Below are 19,871 nucleotides of genomic sequence, written 5' to 3' on the forward strand. Positions count from 1 at the left end.
TGAGGGTCAAATGTTATAGTCAGGATCCAATGTATCACAGTGGGAACTAAACCCTCTGGGATGGAGCCTGGAGAAGGCCCTCACTTTGCATTACCTAGTCCCCAAGGGACCCGAGGGATGTCTGATGAGATGTACTGGGCATCTGAATACTTGGTCCCCAGATGGTACTGCTGTTTGGGGAGGCTTAGGAGGTGTGGCCTTGGAGGTAGTATGGCACTTGGGGAGACTTTCAGCATTGCTGGTCTGTTCCCTCTGCTTTCCGCCTGCCTCTGCTTCACCATCTGAGGCCTCTCTCCCAGAACTGTAAAGGCCAAACCCGCCCTCTCTTCTCTAAGTGGACTTGGCTGCGGTGTTTCATCACAGCGATAGAAAAGTAACTAATATATTCGGGTACACTTGGTTTCTGAAACTCTGACAAGGAACTCTTCTCTTGTGTTCAATAAGAGAAAAGAATTTTCGCTGGGCAGTGGTGGTGCACGCCTTTAATCCCAGCACTCGGGAGGCAGAGGCAGGTGGATCTCTGTGAGTTGAGGCCAGACTGGAAAGCTATACAGAGAAAGGAAAGCTATACAGAGAAACTCTGTCTTGAAAAACAAAACAAAACAAAACAAAAAGAATTTTTATGGTCCTCAGTATTTTTGAAGGACAAATTAAATTTTTCCAGCAATATTTTTTTATGCTTAGGCTTGCTTACATATTTTGAAGTAGGAGTAATGTAAATATCCACAATGACAGAGATTAGGAATGAAGAAAGGAACTGAGAAGAAAAAAACACGACAGTGCTCAACAGACACAAATATTTGCCGAATAGATGTTTTTGTTTTTGTTCCTCTGTCTCACGGAGCCGAGGCTGGTCTATTTTCCATGTGCTAGGGTTACAGGCATAGGCCACCATGACGCGCTGAATATGGTCAACATCAGAATTTAAAAAAGCTTTCCATCTCAGGTTTATTTTCAGTGTTTCACACAGAATATCTGTAATGTCAGTGATGCAGACACCAACAGGTTTCACATACTAAGTGCCGGACTTCCCTGGCAAATATTTTTCCAGACAAAAGAACCAAAGAAAACACAATTTCAGGAGATGGTCTCATCACACTCCACCCGAAGTACAAAGCCGGCAGTGGTTAAAATGAGAGACACCATCAACCGAGACAGTGGCCTCTGAGCCTCCACACTCACCTGGTAAAGTGCCCAGAAACTGCAGAACACCAAACTACAAAATCCACTTTGGAAAAGGAAGTTAATTTTCTAATTTTTGCCTTAAGATCATTTTTAATTGCCTTAAAAAATCTGGTGAGTATCATGATGGAGGCGGGAAGAAGGGGCTGCAGTTTATAGGTTCAACCCGTCTGCAGAGAAGAAGGCTCCCATCGGGAGGGAAGGGAGAAGGCCAAGAGCAGGGATGTGTTATAAATAAGAGTCTTTCCTCAAGCTGGCCAGTGCTGGTTTCAGCTGCACCCATGGGAGACGTCCTCTCACAAATGGTTTGTTTATAGTGTCTTTTGTAAAATCGAGTTGACGACCTCCAGTGATTCTTCTTTTACTAAAACAATATCGTAAGAGTCCATGTATTTTTCTAAAAGCTCATCTACCTAATCAACAGAAGAACAGAAATAAAATTAACATGCAGAGAAAGGCAAATAATTTCAGTTTTAACCCCATAGTGTTACATCTGTAGAATACAAATCTAATTTCAAGAAAGTTTTGAAATACAAACATTCTCAAATTCTGTATAAAGGAAATCATTTTGTTTCTGATGAAGATTTGAATTTTTTGAGGCAGGGTTTTGCTGTATAGGCTCACCCTGGCCTTTAGCTTTGAGTCGTCCTGCCTCAGCCCCCTGATCGCTGGGACGACAGGCCTGCACCACCGTGGCTAGCTTACTCTCAGACTTGACTCTGGGCAGCAAGTTTTCAACAGGTACTTTTCTCCCTAAATAGTTCCTTTCCACTCCAGTGGTTCCGACTTTGGGAACTTTGTACTCGCACATTTGGCAACGCACAGAGACATTTTTGATACTCATGTCTAGGGAGTGCTGCCCACTGCCACTCTGAGAATGTGACCTTCACGTATCACACAAGGCTGTGCTTCATATCTCCTCTACTCACTGCCCAAGGAGGGCAGTAAAATAACTTCCTCACGTGCCTTTGGCAACTAACGGCAATGTTTCATCTTAAGTTTTTAAAAAGAAAATTCAACTGCAGCACTGCACACTCACCCTGTCATTCAGATATCCAATTTTCAGAATGTGTTCAACGTTAGCTACGCCATCTGCCATCCTCAAGTCCCCCTGGGAGTCCCCCAGCAGAATGATGTTGCTGTTGTCTTTCAGCTGGCTGAAATAGTCTGTATTCTTCAAGGCACCGTCGTGTTTGTTGAACACATGAATCAGTTCTCCTTTGAATCCTTTCAGCACTCCCTACGAAAATATTTAAAATAGCTGAAGAAAAACTTCATTATACTTATTTATGGTATGTGTATGTATGGAGGTACACATGGCAGTGAGTACTTGGAGGGTAAGGGACGACTTGTTGGAGCTGGCCCCTCCTACCCTGTGCAGCTGGGGATTGAAATCGGTTGTCAGGCTTGGTGGGAAGCACCTTTTGAGTACTGAGCCATCTCTCTGGCTTGAAATAATGGGTTTTACATATTCTACTTGTTAGAACTTTTACATTTTATGATTCTAAATAGATGCATCTTTAAATTGGTCTTTGACTTGATTTCAAAACACAGAAATCCGTCACATGACAGGTAGGACAGGCTCCAAACAACAGCACATTTTCTACATTCTCTACTTTAAATGGCAACTCAGCTAATCACAAATTCAGCTTTTACTTTGCATTTTGTTCCTAGCCAAAGGATTCTATTTTATGTTTTTTTACTGTTTTGGGTTTTTATTTTATTTTGCTTGAGGCTATGTAGCCCAGGCTTTGCGCTCATGACCCGACCCTCAGCCTTCTGAATGCTGGGATTGCATCATTCTCCAACATGCCCACAACATTTTATAGTAAACTCATTCAGAAAATGCCAGTATGATTCACTTTTTCCCACTTAAGATGTAGTCTTCAGGGTTGCACAGTTAAACTACTGTCATGCAAGTTTTGTGAATTTTAATATTAACTTATGAATGAGACTTTAAGGAGGGCATAAAACACACACACACACACTGAGGGAGCAAACGGATGAATCCCATTAATAGCCTGTCAGCATCATCTAATTCAACGACCGTCTACCTGATATTAATAAAGAACATGTGAATTTACATGACTAAAACACTTCAGATTGGAGAGCAGCCTTAAGGAAGGAGTTCATATTCTTACATTTTCATCAAAATCCATGAAGTTGGATACTACTTTGACATTTGAATGATAAACTCCAGCTTGACGTATAACTTCTTCAAGCACGTCACCGATACCAGCCGAAAATATGAACACAGGGATGCCGTGCTGTTGAAGTTTACCAAAGAAATTCTCATATCCTTCCCTGTGAGAGGAGGCAGAGTGTTAATGAGCAAGATCTCTCTCTCTCTCCCTCTTCCTTTCTCTCTCTCTCAGAAGGTATAAAGCAAAACATTTCTACCTATTTCTACAAATCATATTCTCATCTGAAAACAATGACCAAGTCAACAGTTAACTCTTTACCTGCTATTAGTTCTAACCGTACAAGTTAGATGGTTTTAGACTCACAGTAAGCATGGATAAAAGCCTACAATTTACACCATTTAAAGGCAAGGGGTCAAATCATACCCTGAAAAGGTCCCTAGGGTGAGCTCGAAGGCCACCTGCCTGAGGCCCTGCTGCTCTTCCTACCTCCACAAGAGCAGAGCAGCAAGCCTAGCTGTGCTCTTTCTCCTGTCATGGCTCCTTTCCAAGACTGTTTAGCCCCACCATCCCTCCTTCTCTGGATGACCCGCTTCCCTTCACCAAATAGTTCATCCACTCATGTCACACATACAGTTAAATTCAGATGAAAGCAAGTCTACAGTGTTCTTCCCCTTCCCTCCTTTTATACCTCTTCTTCCCCATACCTCTATGTTCATATCAAATGTAGGTTTCAATGTAAATACATATTTATACTTAAGGCCACACCCTGAATATGAGAGAAAAGGTGTGGTATTTGTCTGTCTGAGCCTGGCTTACTTCTCTTAACATGGTTACTTCAATTCTATCCATTTTCCCCAAAAATGAAATAATCTCATTCTTGTTTGTAAAACCTTAAAATCTACTCTTTCCTTTTCACTCTCTACCAGCTACAGGTTCAATTAAAATCTTGGTACTTATGAGTGAACCATTCAATTGTTCTTACATTTCAATCTTTTCTTCTTGAAACATAATCACTTTATCATCCCAGAGGAAAAGGGATTGGGGGTAGTTTAGTGAGAGAGTGATTGCCCAATGTGGGAGGCCCCAGGTTCAATCCCAGCACAGAGGGAAGGAAAACAACATCACCGTATTTGCCAAACAAGTAGAAAAAACTTAAGGTTGGTTAAAAAGTACTGAAAGTAAGTGTGATGATTTTCACAGTTATACCCTACACATTACAAATACTGTGTGTGTTGTGCAGTACTTGCTGAGCAGACCAAGTTGGCCTTCAGCTGGTTGTGATCCCTTCACCTCTGCCTCTTAAATATTATAATCGCAGATTTTGACACCATGCCAAGCCTCGCAAGTACTTTACCTATAAACTAAAAAAGTTTCCTTCCCTGTAAAGTTTTCAAAGCATGAGAACTCCGAAGGTAGATTCATGTAATCTTAGAAACAATTCTTAGTTGAAACCTTTCTAGCTTATAAATATTTCCTTTAAATTTCAGATCTTTCCTAAAGAACTTGAAAACGATAATAGTTACATAAGTCTCTACATTATTCTTAATTTTTTTTTTTTAATTTTGGAGAAAGGGAATACGGAAATACAAATCATTACTTAAATCTTCCAATGCTCTTTCCAGTTCCAAATCTAAATGAAAAACTTTTTTTTTTTTTTTTTTTTAAAAGATAGGGTTTCATGTATCCCAAGCTGGCCTCAGACTTGCTATTTCATTCAGGATCTTCCTGCCTCTGTTTCCTAAGTGCTGGGACTATAGGCATGAGCCGCCATGCCCAGGTTTTAAAAAAAATGATTTCAAATCTTATTTTATGTGTATAGGTGTTTTGCCTGCATGTATCTCTGTATATCAAGTGCATTCCTGGTGTCCATGGAGGGCAGAAAAGGGTGTTGGGTCCCCTGGAACTGGGGTTATAGATGGCTGTGAGCTGCCATGTGGGTGCTGGAATCGAACCCGGGTCCTCTGGAAGAGCAGCCAGTGCTCTAATCAGCTGAGCCATCTCTCCAGCCCCTTACTATGCCAGTTTTATTCAGTGCTTGGACCAAACAAAGAGCTGTGGGCACGCAAGACAAGCACTCTGCTAACTGAGCTACACCCCAATCCTAACAGCCCTAACCTACAATGTTTTTCTTATCTCACCACTATTCATTTGCTTACACTGATAAAAGAAATAATGTGTTTTAATTATTTTATGGAATAAAGCGATTGCTTATCTTAATTAAAAACACATAATTGAATATATGCAATAGTAGTTAATTCTGGAGACAATAAAAACAAAACCCAGGAGACTTACTTGAGCATGACATCAGAGTCTGCCACAATCTCTTTAAGTTTGGCTTTTGGTATGCCTTGTTCAACAAGCAAACCATGTGATTTAGTATACCTGGAGTTAATGACCAAAGGAGGGAGAGAGACCAGTTAAAATATTGAAACAATTATCTTTACTGCAAAGCATTCCTGAGTGTGAGATCACGGCTGCTGGTCCTCACTGTGTGGACTTAACTCTGAGACTAAGGAGCTTAAAATGGGTGATGGTGTTTTCCCCGGATGTCACAGATCTCACAAACCCAGGCTCCTCTTAACTATGTCAGTAAGGCAAACCTGGAGACAGCTGCAAGCTTTCCTCAGTCCACAGGTAAGGGTCAATCTAACCTGGGCTGGCAAGCCCCTTTCTCCTTTCATCTGCTTGCAGTTTACATTTCCCTGAAATCTCTAAGTACTGGAACGCTGCCTAGTGTAAGAGAGAATTCCTTGGTAGGAAAGTGTTCCACATAGGCTGACCTGCTTCACTCATACACAGATCGCCACAGCAGCACAGGATAATGTGCCGTTAGAACTCAATTCCTTACGATGGAACTCCCTTCTCCCATGAAGAACGGGAACCTTCACCTAATAACTGAGCATCCCCGGAATATTAAAGTAACTCCTTCCTTTCGCCAGCTTCCCCCTCTTTCCTCTTGTGAGACAGCTTAATTCTGGAAAGCCCTCACGGGCCTATATTCCCTATGCAACCTGGAAACAATCCCTCTGCCTCAGCTTTAAGTTCTGGGATTACAGGTGCGCACACCATGTTGTCTCAGGAACCGGAGCTTATTCCATCCCCAGATAAACCTAACTGCAAACAGTCCTTTCTCCACATAGAAATCAATCTCTTTAATTTTTCCAAAACCAGCTCCAGTTTTGACCCTGCAGGTAGGCAGAGAAAGTCTCTCCCCAGCATTTACTACCACACACAGGTGAACTGTCCATGCTCCCCGTCAGCTACTGGGAATATTCCTGGCCTCTTAAAATTTCAAAGCAGATGTTGCCGCTCAAATCAAAGCACTTTCCACTTCTGGGAATGCTTCTCAGAGGAACGGGTGGACTCCTCTGCACCTCTATATTTGCCGAGGTTTATCTTGTCCGGGAGCTCCACACAAAGCTCTCTCTGAGGTCTACTCGGATGCTGCAGCGTGATGAACACAGTCAACACCAGAGGCCAGGGCTCCAGGTTGGGGCGGCGTGAACCCTACTTCTCTTTCTTTGTTCTCAGATCATGTCTTATCTAAGAAGCTTTAAAGTAAAGACGTGGCTTTAAGACTTATGTGCCAGGCCTTTTATTTACTCTCACTGCATGCCGTCTTGAGACCAATCGCAAGCTGTTAATTCACCGTGGTGACTCTAGGTTTTCTGTATTCATTGTCTGTGTATCTAGCTGTACACATTAAAGAGGAGGCTGCATTCCCAGCACTGCAGTGCGGGCCCCACCCCCACCCCCACCCCAGAGGCACTCACCACTCTACCATGTAAGGGAACTTCTCTTCCACAGTGAGCTCAGGATCAACTTCAATAGCGTAATACCGCTCCTTCAGCTGCAGTAACTAGGAGGAAACAGTAACTTAGTTGTGAGGATTAGAGTTCTGTCACTTACCTGACTATTACAGAAAACAATGTAAACAATAAAAGACAATGGGGGCCTTTAAGCTACTTTTCAGTAAAGACTAAAATGAGATGGTTTGCTCTTCGGTTACATATAATTAGATACAGCCGCAGGAACCACTTCACTTCCAAGTCAGCAATTCTGAATGGCATTAGAAAAAAGTGGGAGGTTTATTTTCAGGCTCGGCTCTGCTGGTGCTGTGGACTGAATGTAAGGCATCCAACATGCTCGGCGGGTGATCTCACCGACCTGCCACTGAGCCATGGCCCAGGCCTAGCTTTACTTTCTATTTTGGGCCAGGTTCTGTGCTAAGTTACCCAGGCGGCTTTGAACCTTCAAATCCTTCTGCCTCAGCCTAAGTAGCAGAATTACAGGCCTGAGCCACCAGACCTGACAACAAGTTTAGTCCTGAAATCAAAGTAATTAACTTTGATAGGCACCCTGAGTTGCTCTGTTAAGATGGAGGCAGGCACCCCAGGAACACCCTGATCAGTTTAAGGGGGCAAATTAGCAAGAGACTAAAGCACCTTTGCCTTCCCAGCTAATGTAAGGACCCTGAGTGTTCTAATAACAACTTCTAACGCGGGTTGTGCTGGTGATGGTTGCGCACCCTGTAATCCTAGCACTTGGGAGGTCAAGCCAGTGAGTTCAAAGCTAAATGAGACATCCTGTCTTGAAGAAAAAAAAAAAGCCAGGATAGAATTCATACAATAAATTTCATATTTATTGAATGCTTACTATGTGCCAGATACGACTATAAGCACTTAGCATTCATTTCAGTTCTTTCGGGGGATGAGGGTGGGTGGAGGATCTGGGGTTAGAGAACAGAACAGCCACTAGATAGACATAGAGGCCAGAAAATGGTGGCACACACACCTTTAATCCTATCACTTGGGAGGCAGAGATCCATCCAGATCTCTGTGAGTTCAAAGCCACACTAGAAATAGCCAGGCATGGTGACTCACGCCTTTAATCCCAGGAAGTGATGGCAGGAAGCAGAAAGGTATATAAGGCATGAAAACCAGCAACTAGCCTGGTTAAGCTTTTAGGCTTTTGAGCAGCAGTTCAGCTGAGATGTATGAGGCTTCCAGTCTGAGGAAACAGGATCAGCTGAGGAACTGGCGAGGTGAGGAAGCTGTGGCTTGCTCTGTTTCTCTGATCTTCCAGCTTCACCCCAATACCCGACTCCAGGTTTGTTTTTATTAAGAAGACTCTTTAAGATTTATGCTACATGCCATCATGCCTAGCTTTTGACATTTATTCCTGTCTGAGTAAAACTAATCAGCTGAGACAATGAAGGATTAACTATGCATTTGAAATGACTCGATACTTACCTTTCTACGACATTCGTCTGTAACAAGCTTACAGTTGTCAATGATATCTGGAGAGGGGGGAGAAAGAAAGGGGGAGAGAGAGAGAATGACATAGGCATTAAAGAAAATATTCTGGTTGATACTAACACTAATAAAGATACCTTGCTTCTTTTATTTTTAAAACCCAAGTCGATTACTGTGGTTACTGCAATTTTTGGCCTCGATGTGTAATTCAAATGGCATTGCTACAGGAGGTAATAGTTTCAAAATTTGAGATTTAGTAATTCTTCACATATAGCACTGAGCTAGACAGTTCAAGATCTTCAAACAATCTATTATAAGTTTCCATTTTCATCTTCCTTTTTAATACACAGAAGCAACAAATACATCTTGGCGTATATCATTTTCCTTTTCTTTCTATTTTGAGACAGGGTGTACTGGTTAGATTTTAACATGACACAAACTAAAGTCATCTGGGAAGAGGGAACATCAATTGAGGAATTGCATCCAACGGACTGGCCTTTTGCTTGACTAATAATTGATGTGAAAAGACCCAGTTCACTGTGGGTGATTCTACCCGTGACAAGGGGGTCTTGGGTAGTATAAGAAAAGCAAGTTGAGCAAGCCAGCAAGCCTCCATGGTTTCTACTTCAGTTCCTGGTGTGATTTCCCTCAGTGATGGGCTGTAACCTGAAAGCCAAATATACCTGTTCTTTCCCAAGTTGGTTCTGGTCTGTTTTATTGAAACAGTAGGAACCAAACTAGGACATAAGGTCTCATGGAGCCCAGGCTGGTTTTGAATTTAGGATCCTTTTGCATCCACTGCCCCATTGCTGGGATTATAGGCATAAACCAGCTATTCCCAGTTTATGCCATCTTAAAGAGACCGAACCTCTAGGCCTCATGCACGTAAGGCCACCACTCTACTGAGCTACACCCCCAGCCACGAAAGATACCATTTTTAAAAGGATAATACTTCATGTAAAATATTTCCTCTCAAAGTTTTATTTACTATTAATAAATTAGGTAAGATAAGATCAAGTCAAATCTACCGTTTTGAGTTCTTTTCATTTAATGTTATGCTCTGTATTTTTCATATAATTAAAGCTCCATAAATACCACTCACAACGGTTGTACAATTTTTCCAGTGTTAAATTATTTTCAGTTGCCTTCCAAGCTGTTGTCATTATAAATCATTTCATTTTGTGTTGTCAGAAATCAATGTCAAAGCTTTATACATGCCTGGCCAGTGACCTACTACCGAGCTACATCCTTAACCCAGAGTGTGCCTGCTGGTTTTCTGTCAACTCCAACACAAGCTAGGGTCACCTGGGAAGAAGGAACCACAGTTGAGAAAATGCCTCCATCAGACTGGCCTGTGGGCAAGCCTGTAGCATTTCTTGATTGAAGGTTGATGTGGAAAGGGCCAGCTCACCATGGGTGGTTCCACCCCTGGCTGTGTAGGCTGAGCAAGCATCAGGAGAGCAAGCTGGTAAACAACACTCCTCCAGAGTCTCTGCCTGAGCCCGTCTTAGTGTCCCTCTACACTGGACTGCAACTGCAAGCAAAATAACCCTTTTCCTCCCCAAGTTGCTTTTGGTCACAGTGTTTACAATATCAATAGAAATCTAACTAATAAACAACATTTGATAAATGTTACTTTTTAGGTTATCCCAAAATTTAAACCTTTTCAGTTATTTCTTGGGTAATAAATAGACTATATAGTGAGAAATATTTTGAAGTCTTCATCCATTCACTTTACTTCCAAAAGCATATATAAAAATAGCCATTCACCTAATGAATGAGAACCATTCCCCAAAACCTAACATGAAAAAGCAAGTTTCTTCACTTTTAACATCCAAAAGAGAAAAGGAAAAACAAAAAACCCCAGTCATCTCATTGATAAGTATTTACCATTACATTCATTTACTCAAGAGTACCACACTTACTATGACATGTTGGGCATCTTTTTCCATTGTAGGAAAACCTACTTAGTGTCATATCAAAGTCTGTTATTATCTGTGAGAAAAAGAAGGCAAAATGTAAGTAAGTTCACCACAATCCTAAACTCACTATGCCAAGCAAATACACATCCTGGAGCCTTTCCACTGAGGTCCCTGGGAAGTTCTTCATCTAACCCTGCAACACACTGAGTTAAATGATTATATTTTTCAATTAAAAATTATGTGTGTGTGTGCACACCATGCTCTGGTGTGTGTGTGTGTGTGTGTGTGTGTGTGTGTGTACATCATGCTCTGGGGTGTGTGTATGTGTAGTGTGTGTGTGCACATCATGCTCTGGGGTGTGTGTGTATGTGTAGTGTGTGTGTGTGCACACCATGATCTGGGGTGTGTGTGTGAGTGTATGTGTGTGCACACCATGCTCTAGGGTGTATGTGTGTGTATAGAGGACATCTTCCAAGAGTCGGTTCTCGAGTTCCCCCTTGCTGAGGTGGGGTCTCCTTTGTTTCTGCTGCCCTGCTCTGGATATCACTCAAAGAGATAATAAATTAGCTGTTGGGCAGTTCAAATAGCAAAGGAATTCTTATAATGAAGTTGGACTAAATAACTTCTTCATTTATTTATTTATTTATTTATTTATTTATTTATTTATTTATTTATTTATTTATATTTTGTGTATACCAGTGTTTTGCCTGCATGTATGATGGTGTCCAATCCCCTGCAACTGGAGTTACTGACAGTTGTGAGCTGCCATATGGGTGCTGGGAATTGAACCTGGGTCCTTTGGAAGAGCAGTCAGTGCTCTTAGCCACTGAGCTATCTCTCTCTCCAGCCCCCTCTTTCACATTTAGTCTGTAATTCTCTGCTTTCTGGGATGATACATGCTCATGATCTTGGGAGTTGGAAGCAAACAAAAATGCAGCAAACAATATCAAACCATAAAACTCCCAGACCAACACTGAGAGAGAAACATGTTAAATTCAACTATGCCCTCATAAAGTTACATTTTAATTTGACAATGACTCAGTTAATTAAAATATAGAATAACTTGAAACTAATACTCTTTTACATATGATTCCTGAAATGGTTTAACATCTGTGTATAGTATTAGTTACCTTAGAACTTAATACTAAAAAAAGGCCCAAGTGAGAGGTCTGGCCAAACTCAATGGGAGAATTAGTGCTTAGCTCCACAGGTCTTGGGTTTAATCTCAACCACGTTTGATCATGGCTCATGTGCTGTCTCTGTCTCAAGGCATTCTTTTTTTTTTGTTTTCAAATAGAATATTCCATGTATTTAGACCAACTATAGATAACAGTTTTTAGATTTTACACTCCCAAAGTATAGGCAAAAACAACAACAACAACAACAACAACAATCCCATTACTAAGGTTTTGTCAAAACAGGAGATAAATAAATTTGCTTTTCCCCCTGCAGTTGCTAGGGACCGGACCTATGGCTTTATCCAGGCCCTGCTACACTCCATCACTAACCCCAGACAGATGAGTCTGCTTCAATTTCTCAATGTGGCTTAAAATTTTTATACAATATATTTTGATCTTAATCTTCCACTTCCTCAACTCTTCCTAGATCTTTCCCACCTCCATGCTTTTGTGCTCTCTTTCTCAACAAACAAAAATAAAAATAAAAATAAAAACGAAGAAACTAAAATATCCAACCCAACCTGAATATGGAGTGTGTTCTATGTTGCCAACTACTTCTGGGTGGGGGCTGCCCTGGAGTGTGGCGGACAGACCCAGAACCTTCCACTGGAGAGCACTGACTCCCCCCCTCCCCCCCCAGCAGCTGTCATTGCAAATCCGCTTCAATGGTTTCAAAAGCGTAAGTCACCTGGAGTTTGGCAGCTCCTCCTTTAATGAGACCACAGATAATTTCTTCTACTCTTGTAGGGTTCTTGATGCGAACTGAGCTTTTCTGGAATTCTGGCATCTAAAAAGTGAATAGAAATGAACTACTTTCACTCACTTTTCCCAATTCATTTGCTATCAAGAAGCTTGCATTAAAAAGTATAAAAATGCTGAGACATTATTTTAAAAAAGTCACCATATAAAACTACCATTATTATACACACACACAAAAATTAAAACACATAACTAGTTTCCATGTAGAAAATTAAGATAAACTTATGAGCCAGGTGGTGGTGGCGCACACCTTTAATCCCAGCAGAGCCAGGTGGATCTCTGTGAGCTCAAGGCCAGCCTGGTCTACAGAGTGAGTTTCAGGGCAGCCAGGGCTACACAGAGAAACCCTGTCTTGAAAACAACAACAACAAAAAGCAACAATAAACCCCTCTTCCCCAAAGGCCAGAACATTTCCCAAAGACTGGAAGACACCAACAGAGGTATACATGAGAGGAAAAGGGAATTACATTCAAATACTGTTCATGAAATACCTACATTTAATTTGGCTCCTCCCCCTCCCTTTTTTGTAGGGGAAGGAAAGATACTGGGAATCAAGTCCAGGGATTCTCAAATGCATGAGTTCTACTATATCTAGAGCCGTTACACACTTTAAAAGCCATATCTTAAAACACTGATAGGATCACCTGCAATGTACCAGATCTTGGCACTTTTAACTAACGAGACCTCATTCGTCTTAAGGAGGGGGAGATGGCTCAGTCCATAACGTACTTGCTGCACTTTATGAGCTGGGATCCTTGGGCGTGTTCATTAGCAAGTCCAGTAGCTTCAGATTCAGTGAGGAGCAATAGAGGATGGTATCCAATGGTGATCTCTGGCCTCCACATGTACAAGAACACAAAGACCACACCCTCAAGCCCCAATTCACCCTGACATTTACATAATAAATACTGTGTGTCTACTTTTCGAAACACACTCCTGCTAGAGACTAGATGTGATGTGGACCGATATACTTTCCTGCTGAGTATGAACGACCACTGCTGCTTTGGAGGACCCCTTCTGCAGCTCCCTTACAAAAACCTTAGCTGAGAAGAGAAAATACTTGATTCAATAACTAAACCCATTGGAGCTGGTGAAACGGCTCAGTGGTTAAGAATGCTTGCTGCTTTTGCAGAGGATCTGTGTTCTCAGCAGCCATGCTGGATGGCTCACAACTGTTTGTAACTCCTCCTTCAGGGGATTTAAACCCTCTTCTGGCCTCTGTACCTGTACTTACATGCAAGTACTCCTCCTACATACACATAATTAATTTTTAGAAAAATTTTAAAAACACCGTAACTCATTATAGTGAGAGTAAACAAAGGATTATGTTGCCACAATATTTTCACCAAGAAAATGGAGCATTTTATTTTATACTCAATATAAATCAAGCAAGTCATACTCTCAAGGTTCAGCTAACAAGAATAGCAGTGTTGCATATCTTTAATCCCACAGCACTTGGGAGGCAGAGGCAGCTGGATCTCTGACTTTAAGGCTAACCTGGTCTACAGACCAAGTTCCAGGGCAGTCAGGGCTACACAGAGAAACTCTTGTTTCAAAACCAACCAAACAAAAAAATATTAACTAAGACCACTTGGTGGCGCCCATCAACCACCCTGATTCTAATCAGGTCTTCACCTACATTTTACATTTGGTATATTATAAAACGTTTTTCTTTTTTTTTAAATCATCAATTATTATAATTGCTAGCCTCTTATTTATTTTCAGTAACAAGCAAATTGAAAACTCAAATTGCTTTAGAACTTTTTTTTTCTTAACCATTACACATCAAAGAGAAGCAATGGCTGGGGCACCATCCTTGCTGGTGACGGAGAATAAACAACCATTCACTTCAAGAAGGCAATCAGGGAGCACTCAAGTGACTCTGGAGGAATGGACTGGTTACAACAAAAAACACTGGCAGCTCCGCCCTTTCGAGAACACAGAAGGGTGGACGATGCACGGTGGGAGAAATACAGAGGCTGTGGCTCATGGGTGGAGTCCTAACCTAACATCTACAAAACCCTGGGTTCAATCCCAGCAAAAGAAGAAAGGCAGAAACACAAGCAGACAAAGTCATCTATAGATACACCCCACTCCGGCTGAAACACACAGTTTAAGCTGATGTCTATTGAATCAAACGTTTCAGGGTTCATTAAAATGTACATTTTGTGGTATTATGTACTAGTTAAAGAATAAAAGTATTTACTCATTTATTTACTTATTTATTTTCTTTTGATTATTCTTTTAAAGACAAGGTTTTCCTGTCTAGCCCTGGCTGGCCTGGCACACCCTGTGTAGCGTAAGCTGGCGTTGAATTTGTGGCAACCCTCTTGGGTCAGCCTCCAGGAAACTGGGATTACCAACAGGCACATGCTACCACAACTGGCTCCAAGGAGTTTTATCATGGGGACTGTGGAAGGCTGATGGTACTTTTTCCGCACTGTACTGACATATGTTCCTTCCATGGCCTCAGTACCACTATATACAGACAACAGCTGCTTCCTGGGGAATTTTCAGGAACTTCACACATCTTTTGTTATGCATAAAGTTGGTAGTTTCATACCATTTATTTACACAATCATTTTTACATAACAGTCTCACTAGCCCAGTTGGCTTCAAACTAATTATGTAGCCAAGATGACGTTGAATTCCTGATCTACCTGTTTCTACCTGGCCAGCAATGGGACTACAAGTGTAGACCACGTTTGGGTTTTATGTGGTGTTGGGGACTGAACTGAGAGCTTCCAACTGACCTACATCCCCAGCCATTTTGGCCCCTTTCTTTTTCTTAAATTCTTTTTTATGTCTGCTTGGCTGCCCTGCCTTACTCCCCATCCATCCATCCATCCATTTCTCCATATAGTCGTGTGTGTGTGTGTGTGTGTGTGTGTGTGTGTGTGTGTGTGTGTGTGTTAGAGGACAACTTTTAGGAGTCAGTTCTTTCCTTACACTGTCACACTTGGTGGCAAAAGCCCTTACCCACTGAGCCTTTTCACTGGTCCTGAATGTCTGTCACTTTAAACTACACTTAGAATATTTCATTCTGCATTGCTTACACAGGAGAGTGCCAAGGAATACAGAAAAGAATGGGAATCCAGCTGAGGTAGGGCATGCCTGTAATCTCTGCCTCAGGAGCCGGAAGCAGAACCAGGGGTTCAAGGTCATCACTAGCTACAAAGTGACTTCAACTAGCCTGAGTCACAGAGACCCAGTCTCAAAGAACAAAATCCAAACCACACATGCAAAAACACAGGAAGGGAATAAGGCATATGTAATGCATTGTAATGTAATCTCAACATTACCCCTTGCAGGGCTGAGACAGGAGGATCTCACATCCCTGACATACAAGCACAACGAGACTTCATGTTCAAAAAAAGTAAAAACAAAACAACAGCCACAGCAAACTCCTCAGAACCTAGCCATCATTTTACACTAAGAACTATAAAATGTATTATATTTCAAGCATAATAATTTCAAAGATATTTGAGAATCAATTCAGTAGGTACTTGAGATTTTTATCATTTGTGTCAAGCATCATGAAGAAAGCCCCGTATAAAACTCCAGTCCCACAACTGTATAGTTAAGAAGGAAAAATTGGAGAAGATTCACTGTTTACAAGTGGAGCTGCAAGTACTCACATACCCACCATTTTCAAATGGACAGCAGACTCCTGATTAGTCATTTCTTGGTTATCCAGTCTTCTGGATTTCCCCAGGTGATGTCACAGCAAGAGAGGGGAGAAAAGGTACATGTGACACACTTACATTTGAGGCTCTTAATGTATGCTAATGACATACGAAGATGGTATTTTAGTATGATTTAAATACCAAGGAATTGCAGGCTGCTCGCTCAGCAAAGGATTTCCTCTATTAAGTAAAGTTTCTTCTAAGAACTAAAGTAGTACTAATAAGTTTGAATAAAGAGGTAAAATGGACTACACATTTTGCCTTAAGACTTTACTACAAGACTTGTTCAAAAACAAAAACAAAAACAAGACAGGGTCTCCCTCTGTAGTCTAGGCTTGCCTTGAACTCCTGGGTAACCTCCTGCCTCAACCTCCTTCTGTTGTGGAATTATTGGTGTGAACCACCATGTTTGGCTTTGCAAGTATATATTATCAACACTTATTGTACACAAAGGGTAAGAAAAGTGTGTTGATAGTGCCAAATCTACATAGGAATTAAAAGAAGAAACATAATATACAAAAGTATTTTTCCTTCAATTTTTTCAAGAACTATTTATTTATGTATTTATTCACCCACTGCGTCTATTTAGTGTTGCCCAAATGTGCATGTGCACGAGGTTACCCACTGGAGTGTGGGAGCCACCAGTGGTCAAGTGTGTATGTGCACGAGGTTACCCACTGGAGTGTGGGAGCCACCAGTGGTCAAGTGTGCATGTGCACGAGGTCACCCACTGGAGTGTGGGAGCCACCAGTGGTCAAGTGTGTATGCGCACAAGGTCACCTACTGGAGTGTGGGAGCCACCAGTGGTCAAATGTCTGGAGAAAAGTGACCTCCTCCAGCAGCCATCAACTGTAAACGGTTCCTCAGCGAGGTGAGTTTGAGGGGGCCCTTCCCCCTCCCTCCACACTAAATTAGTTAAGTTAAAAGTTTTCTGTGTGTCTAAGTCTGTGTTGTGTTTGCACTGAGCACAGCGTCTGGGACAAAGTCAGAACGGGTCTGTCAAACGAAACGGGCATTTTTTTAGGAGGCTGCTGGGTAAATTTTATATCCACTAAATCAAAAGAAAACATCTCTTATAATTATTCTGGTTTTGTCCTATGGTACAAATCTTAGAGAAGATTACTAATTTTCCCCACAATGACTTTAATTTTACTTTACTCCAGGTAAGCAAAAATTTAATGGTCAAAACCCTGTTTTAAAAGAGCTACTGAAGAGCTGGAGATGTAGCTCAGTGGTAGAGGACTTGCCTAGAATGTAGTCCTGGACTTCATCTTCAGCATGACACAAAAATAGAAATAAATAAAGATTAAGAAAAAAGCCATTAAGAATGTGCACTACTCCTGCAAAGGACCGAGTTCTGTGTCCAGCACCCACATCAGACCCTTCCCAACTGACTGACAGACAGTGCTGGTTGCCCAGTGGCAATCCTCCTGCCTTCAAATGCTGGGATTATAGGCAAACAACCATCACACTCAGCAGCTGCTGGCTTTTAGTACGTCACATATGCTCCGCTAAGGTCAACCCAGGAGCTTTCCTTCTTCCGAGTGCTCACCAATGTGACCAGATTTAACCTCCACTCACTGAAGCAAACCCCTGTGAATGGGGTACTGCAGTGACCACACCTCGCCTTGAGACTTGTATTGTTATAGAAGTGTGAACACACACAGAAAGACATAGTGTCAGCATTCTGGGACTCTCTGAAAGAAGAGACCGAACATGGGGCAGAGTATTTTTAACCGGCAGTGTTGTAAGCCTATACCTGGTACATATAAAGTTCCAGCTTGTTCTGCCAACAGTCATCTGTGGCAGATGCTTCAAGAGAAGAGCTGCTGGAAAACACAGCCGGTACAGAAGACACATTCAAAAATAGAAAGCTCTACCCTTGAACTATGAACTCTCTTCGAAGGAAGTTATAAAGTCTTTAAATTTGGAACCTTGAAATATGAACTTCTAGAAAAACTTGCAAACTAGAAAACAATCACTTTGTGTACTTTAGTATGAACTCAGGGTTTCTAAGGTTGTTAACACAAGAATGTGTAGAACAAGGCTAAAGAATGAAGAAGCAAGAGGTAAGAACTTCACTTAAATTTGTTATGTAAGAATTTTAGTTACCGTATGTCATTCTGAGGCTATAGTTTTTAAAAATCAATAAGATGGGCAATCTGTCTACATTAGCAATTTACTTGCTTTAAAAGAGACTTTAAAGTATCTTAGTGTAAAATGAATATCTTTAAAGGTTTGTTTCACTCTGGCTCATAGGAAAGTAGAAAAAATAAATTGATTAACATGACTTTTAAATAGTGACTCTTTAGTTTTGATGCTTGCGGAAACATGAAAATTACACTGATAAGGTAATGAAATTTTACATGGTACACCATGTTGTGTCTCTTACACGAGAAAATGTACATCTCATTATAATAAGGAAACGGCTCCTGCAACAGTATTAACTGTCCCTGGTAAATTCATTGTTTTTTATTGCACCTCTCTCAACTAACCAATATTATTTGTCTTAAGTTCAGTATATTAAGACGTCAAATTTTGAGGGTGATTACCATGGAAATATAAACTATAAATTCACTTTTAATGGAGGATTGTAGGAATTTCCTTGTTGCATTTAAATAATTCTCCCTCGATAGAAATAAACATACACAGACTGGAAAGTGAAACACTCTCGATACAGACAATAAACAAAACTGAAACTGAGCAGCTGAAGGTGTAGGAGGAAACAGGAAAAATAAATAAATTCAGAGACTGTCTGTCTATTTCAGGATGGGCAATTTATGCCAATTTCCTTAAGTGAGAAAACGCAGTCCAGATTTTATGGATAATTGTGAAAACAAATAGTTTGTAAGCTCAGAATGTAGTCCTCCAGCTCACCACCCACATTGGTTCTAATACCCAACAGTATTTTTCAAGAGAGTAAACTATGGCCCATGGAAATCATGCGGCTGACCCCAAACATACTTTGACTTCTTCCTGTCCTGTTCTTTCTCCTAGAACAGCAGAGGTAACGACAGTACCCAGTAAGACTAAGCAAGCTGCTCACACAACAGTCTGTTGTATGGTCGACTTTTAAGAAGCTATACAAAACTTGGAAAACTTCATTATTTCAATGTAATGCACAGCCAGGTATGGTGGCACCTCCTTGCAGGAAGCACTTAGGAGGTTAGAGGCCAGCACAGACTATATCATAAGACCTTATCTCAAAAGAAATCTGACACAGTCACAAGTATTCCAGAGCTTACTGTAGTACGCATGTTCTGTTTTAAGGATATGTGTTTGGAGGTTCTGAGTTTTCAACCTAAGACTTATACATGTTAGGCAAAATGTCTACCACTGAGCTACATCCCCAGTCCTACCATGTCTGAATCTTAATTTTCAATATGCAAGTTGTTACATTAGAAATCGAGCCTTTATCAATTCATAAAATATACCAGTATAACTCCAGTCTATAATGTCCTGGGTAAGGCTCATAGGCATAAAAATTAATCTTTATTACCAGCCATTACAAACTCACGTGACTCTGTGCAAAATTAAGTCACACAGCAACTGAACATGTTACCCTTGACTTCCAAGAGTACTTTGCTTTTGCCTAACATCCACATGTCTAAATATGAAATGTTTAGAATCAGAGTGTAAAATTTAGTTATTGAGCCTAAGACATCTGAAAGTTTTACACACTTAGACCTCTGCGAACTACAAAGAATTTTACATTTCGCTGCATTTAAGTCTACTTTTACTTCCT

The 19,871-nt window shown here is 41.1% G+C and overlaps 1 protein-coding gene across 1 annotated transcript in view; it reads right to left on the minus strand.

Moving 5' to 3' along the window:
- Window positions 1-923: 923 nt before the first annotated feature.
- The window catches only part of Nt5c3a (5'-nucleotidase, cytosolic IIIA), a 39,692-nt gene continuing 20,744 nt past the window's right edge, over window positions 924-19,871 (minus strand). Inside the window, exons 2-9 of the mRNA XM_059257889.1 lie at window positions 12,370-12,468; window positions 10,507-10,576; window positions 8,579-8,625; window positions 7,100-7,185; window positions 5,619-5,708; window positions 3,324-3,486; window positions 2,222-2,422; window positions 924-1,595 (exon numbers count right to left, since the gene is read on the minus strand). Coding sequence (XP_059113872.1) covers window positions 1,494-1,595; window positions 2,222-2,422; window positions 3,324-3,486; window positions 5,619-5,708; window positions 7,100-7,185; window positions 8,579-8,625; window positions 10,507-10,576; window positions 12,370-12,468 — 858 coding nt within the window. The 3' untranslated portion in view covers window positions 924-1,493. The remainder of the gene's footprint in view (window positions 1,596-2,221; window positions 2,423-3,323; window positions 3,487-5,618; window positions 5,709-7,099; window positions 7,186-8,578; window positions 8,626-10,506; window positions 10,577-12,369; window positions 12,469-19,871) is intronic.

Source organism: Peromyscus eremicus, chromosome 3 (assembly GCF_949786415.1).
Source record: "Peromyscus eremicus chromosome 3, PerEre_H2_v1, whole genome shotgun sequence".
NCBI lineage: Eukaryota > Metazoa > Chordata > Mammalia > Rodentia > Cricetidae > Peromyscus > Peromyscus eremicus.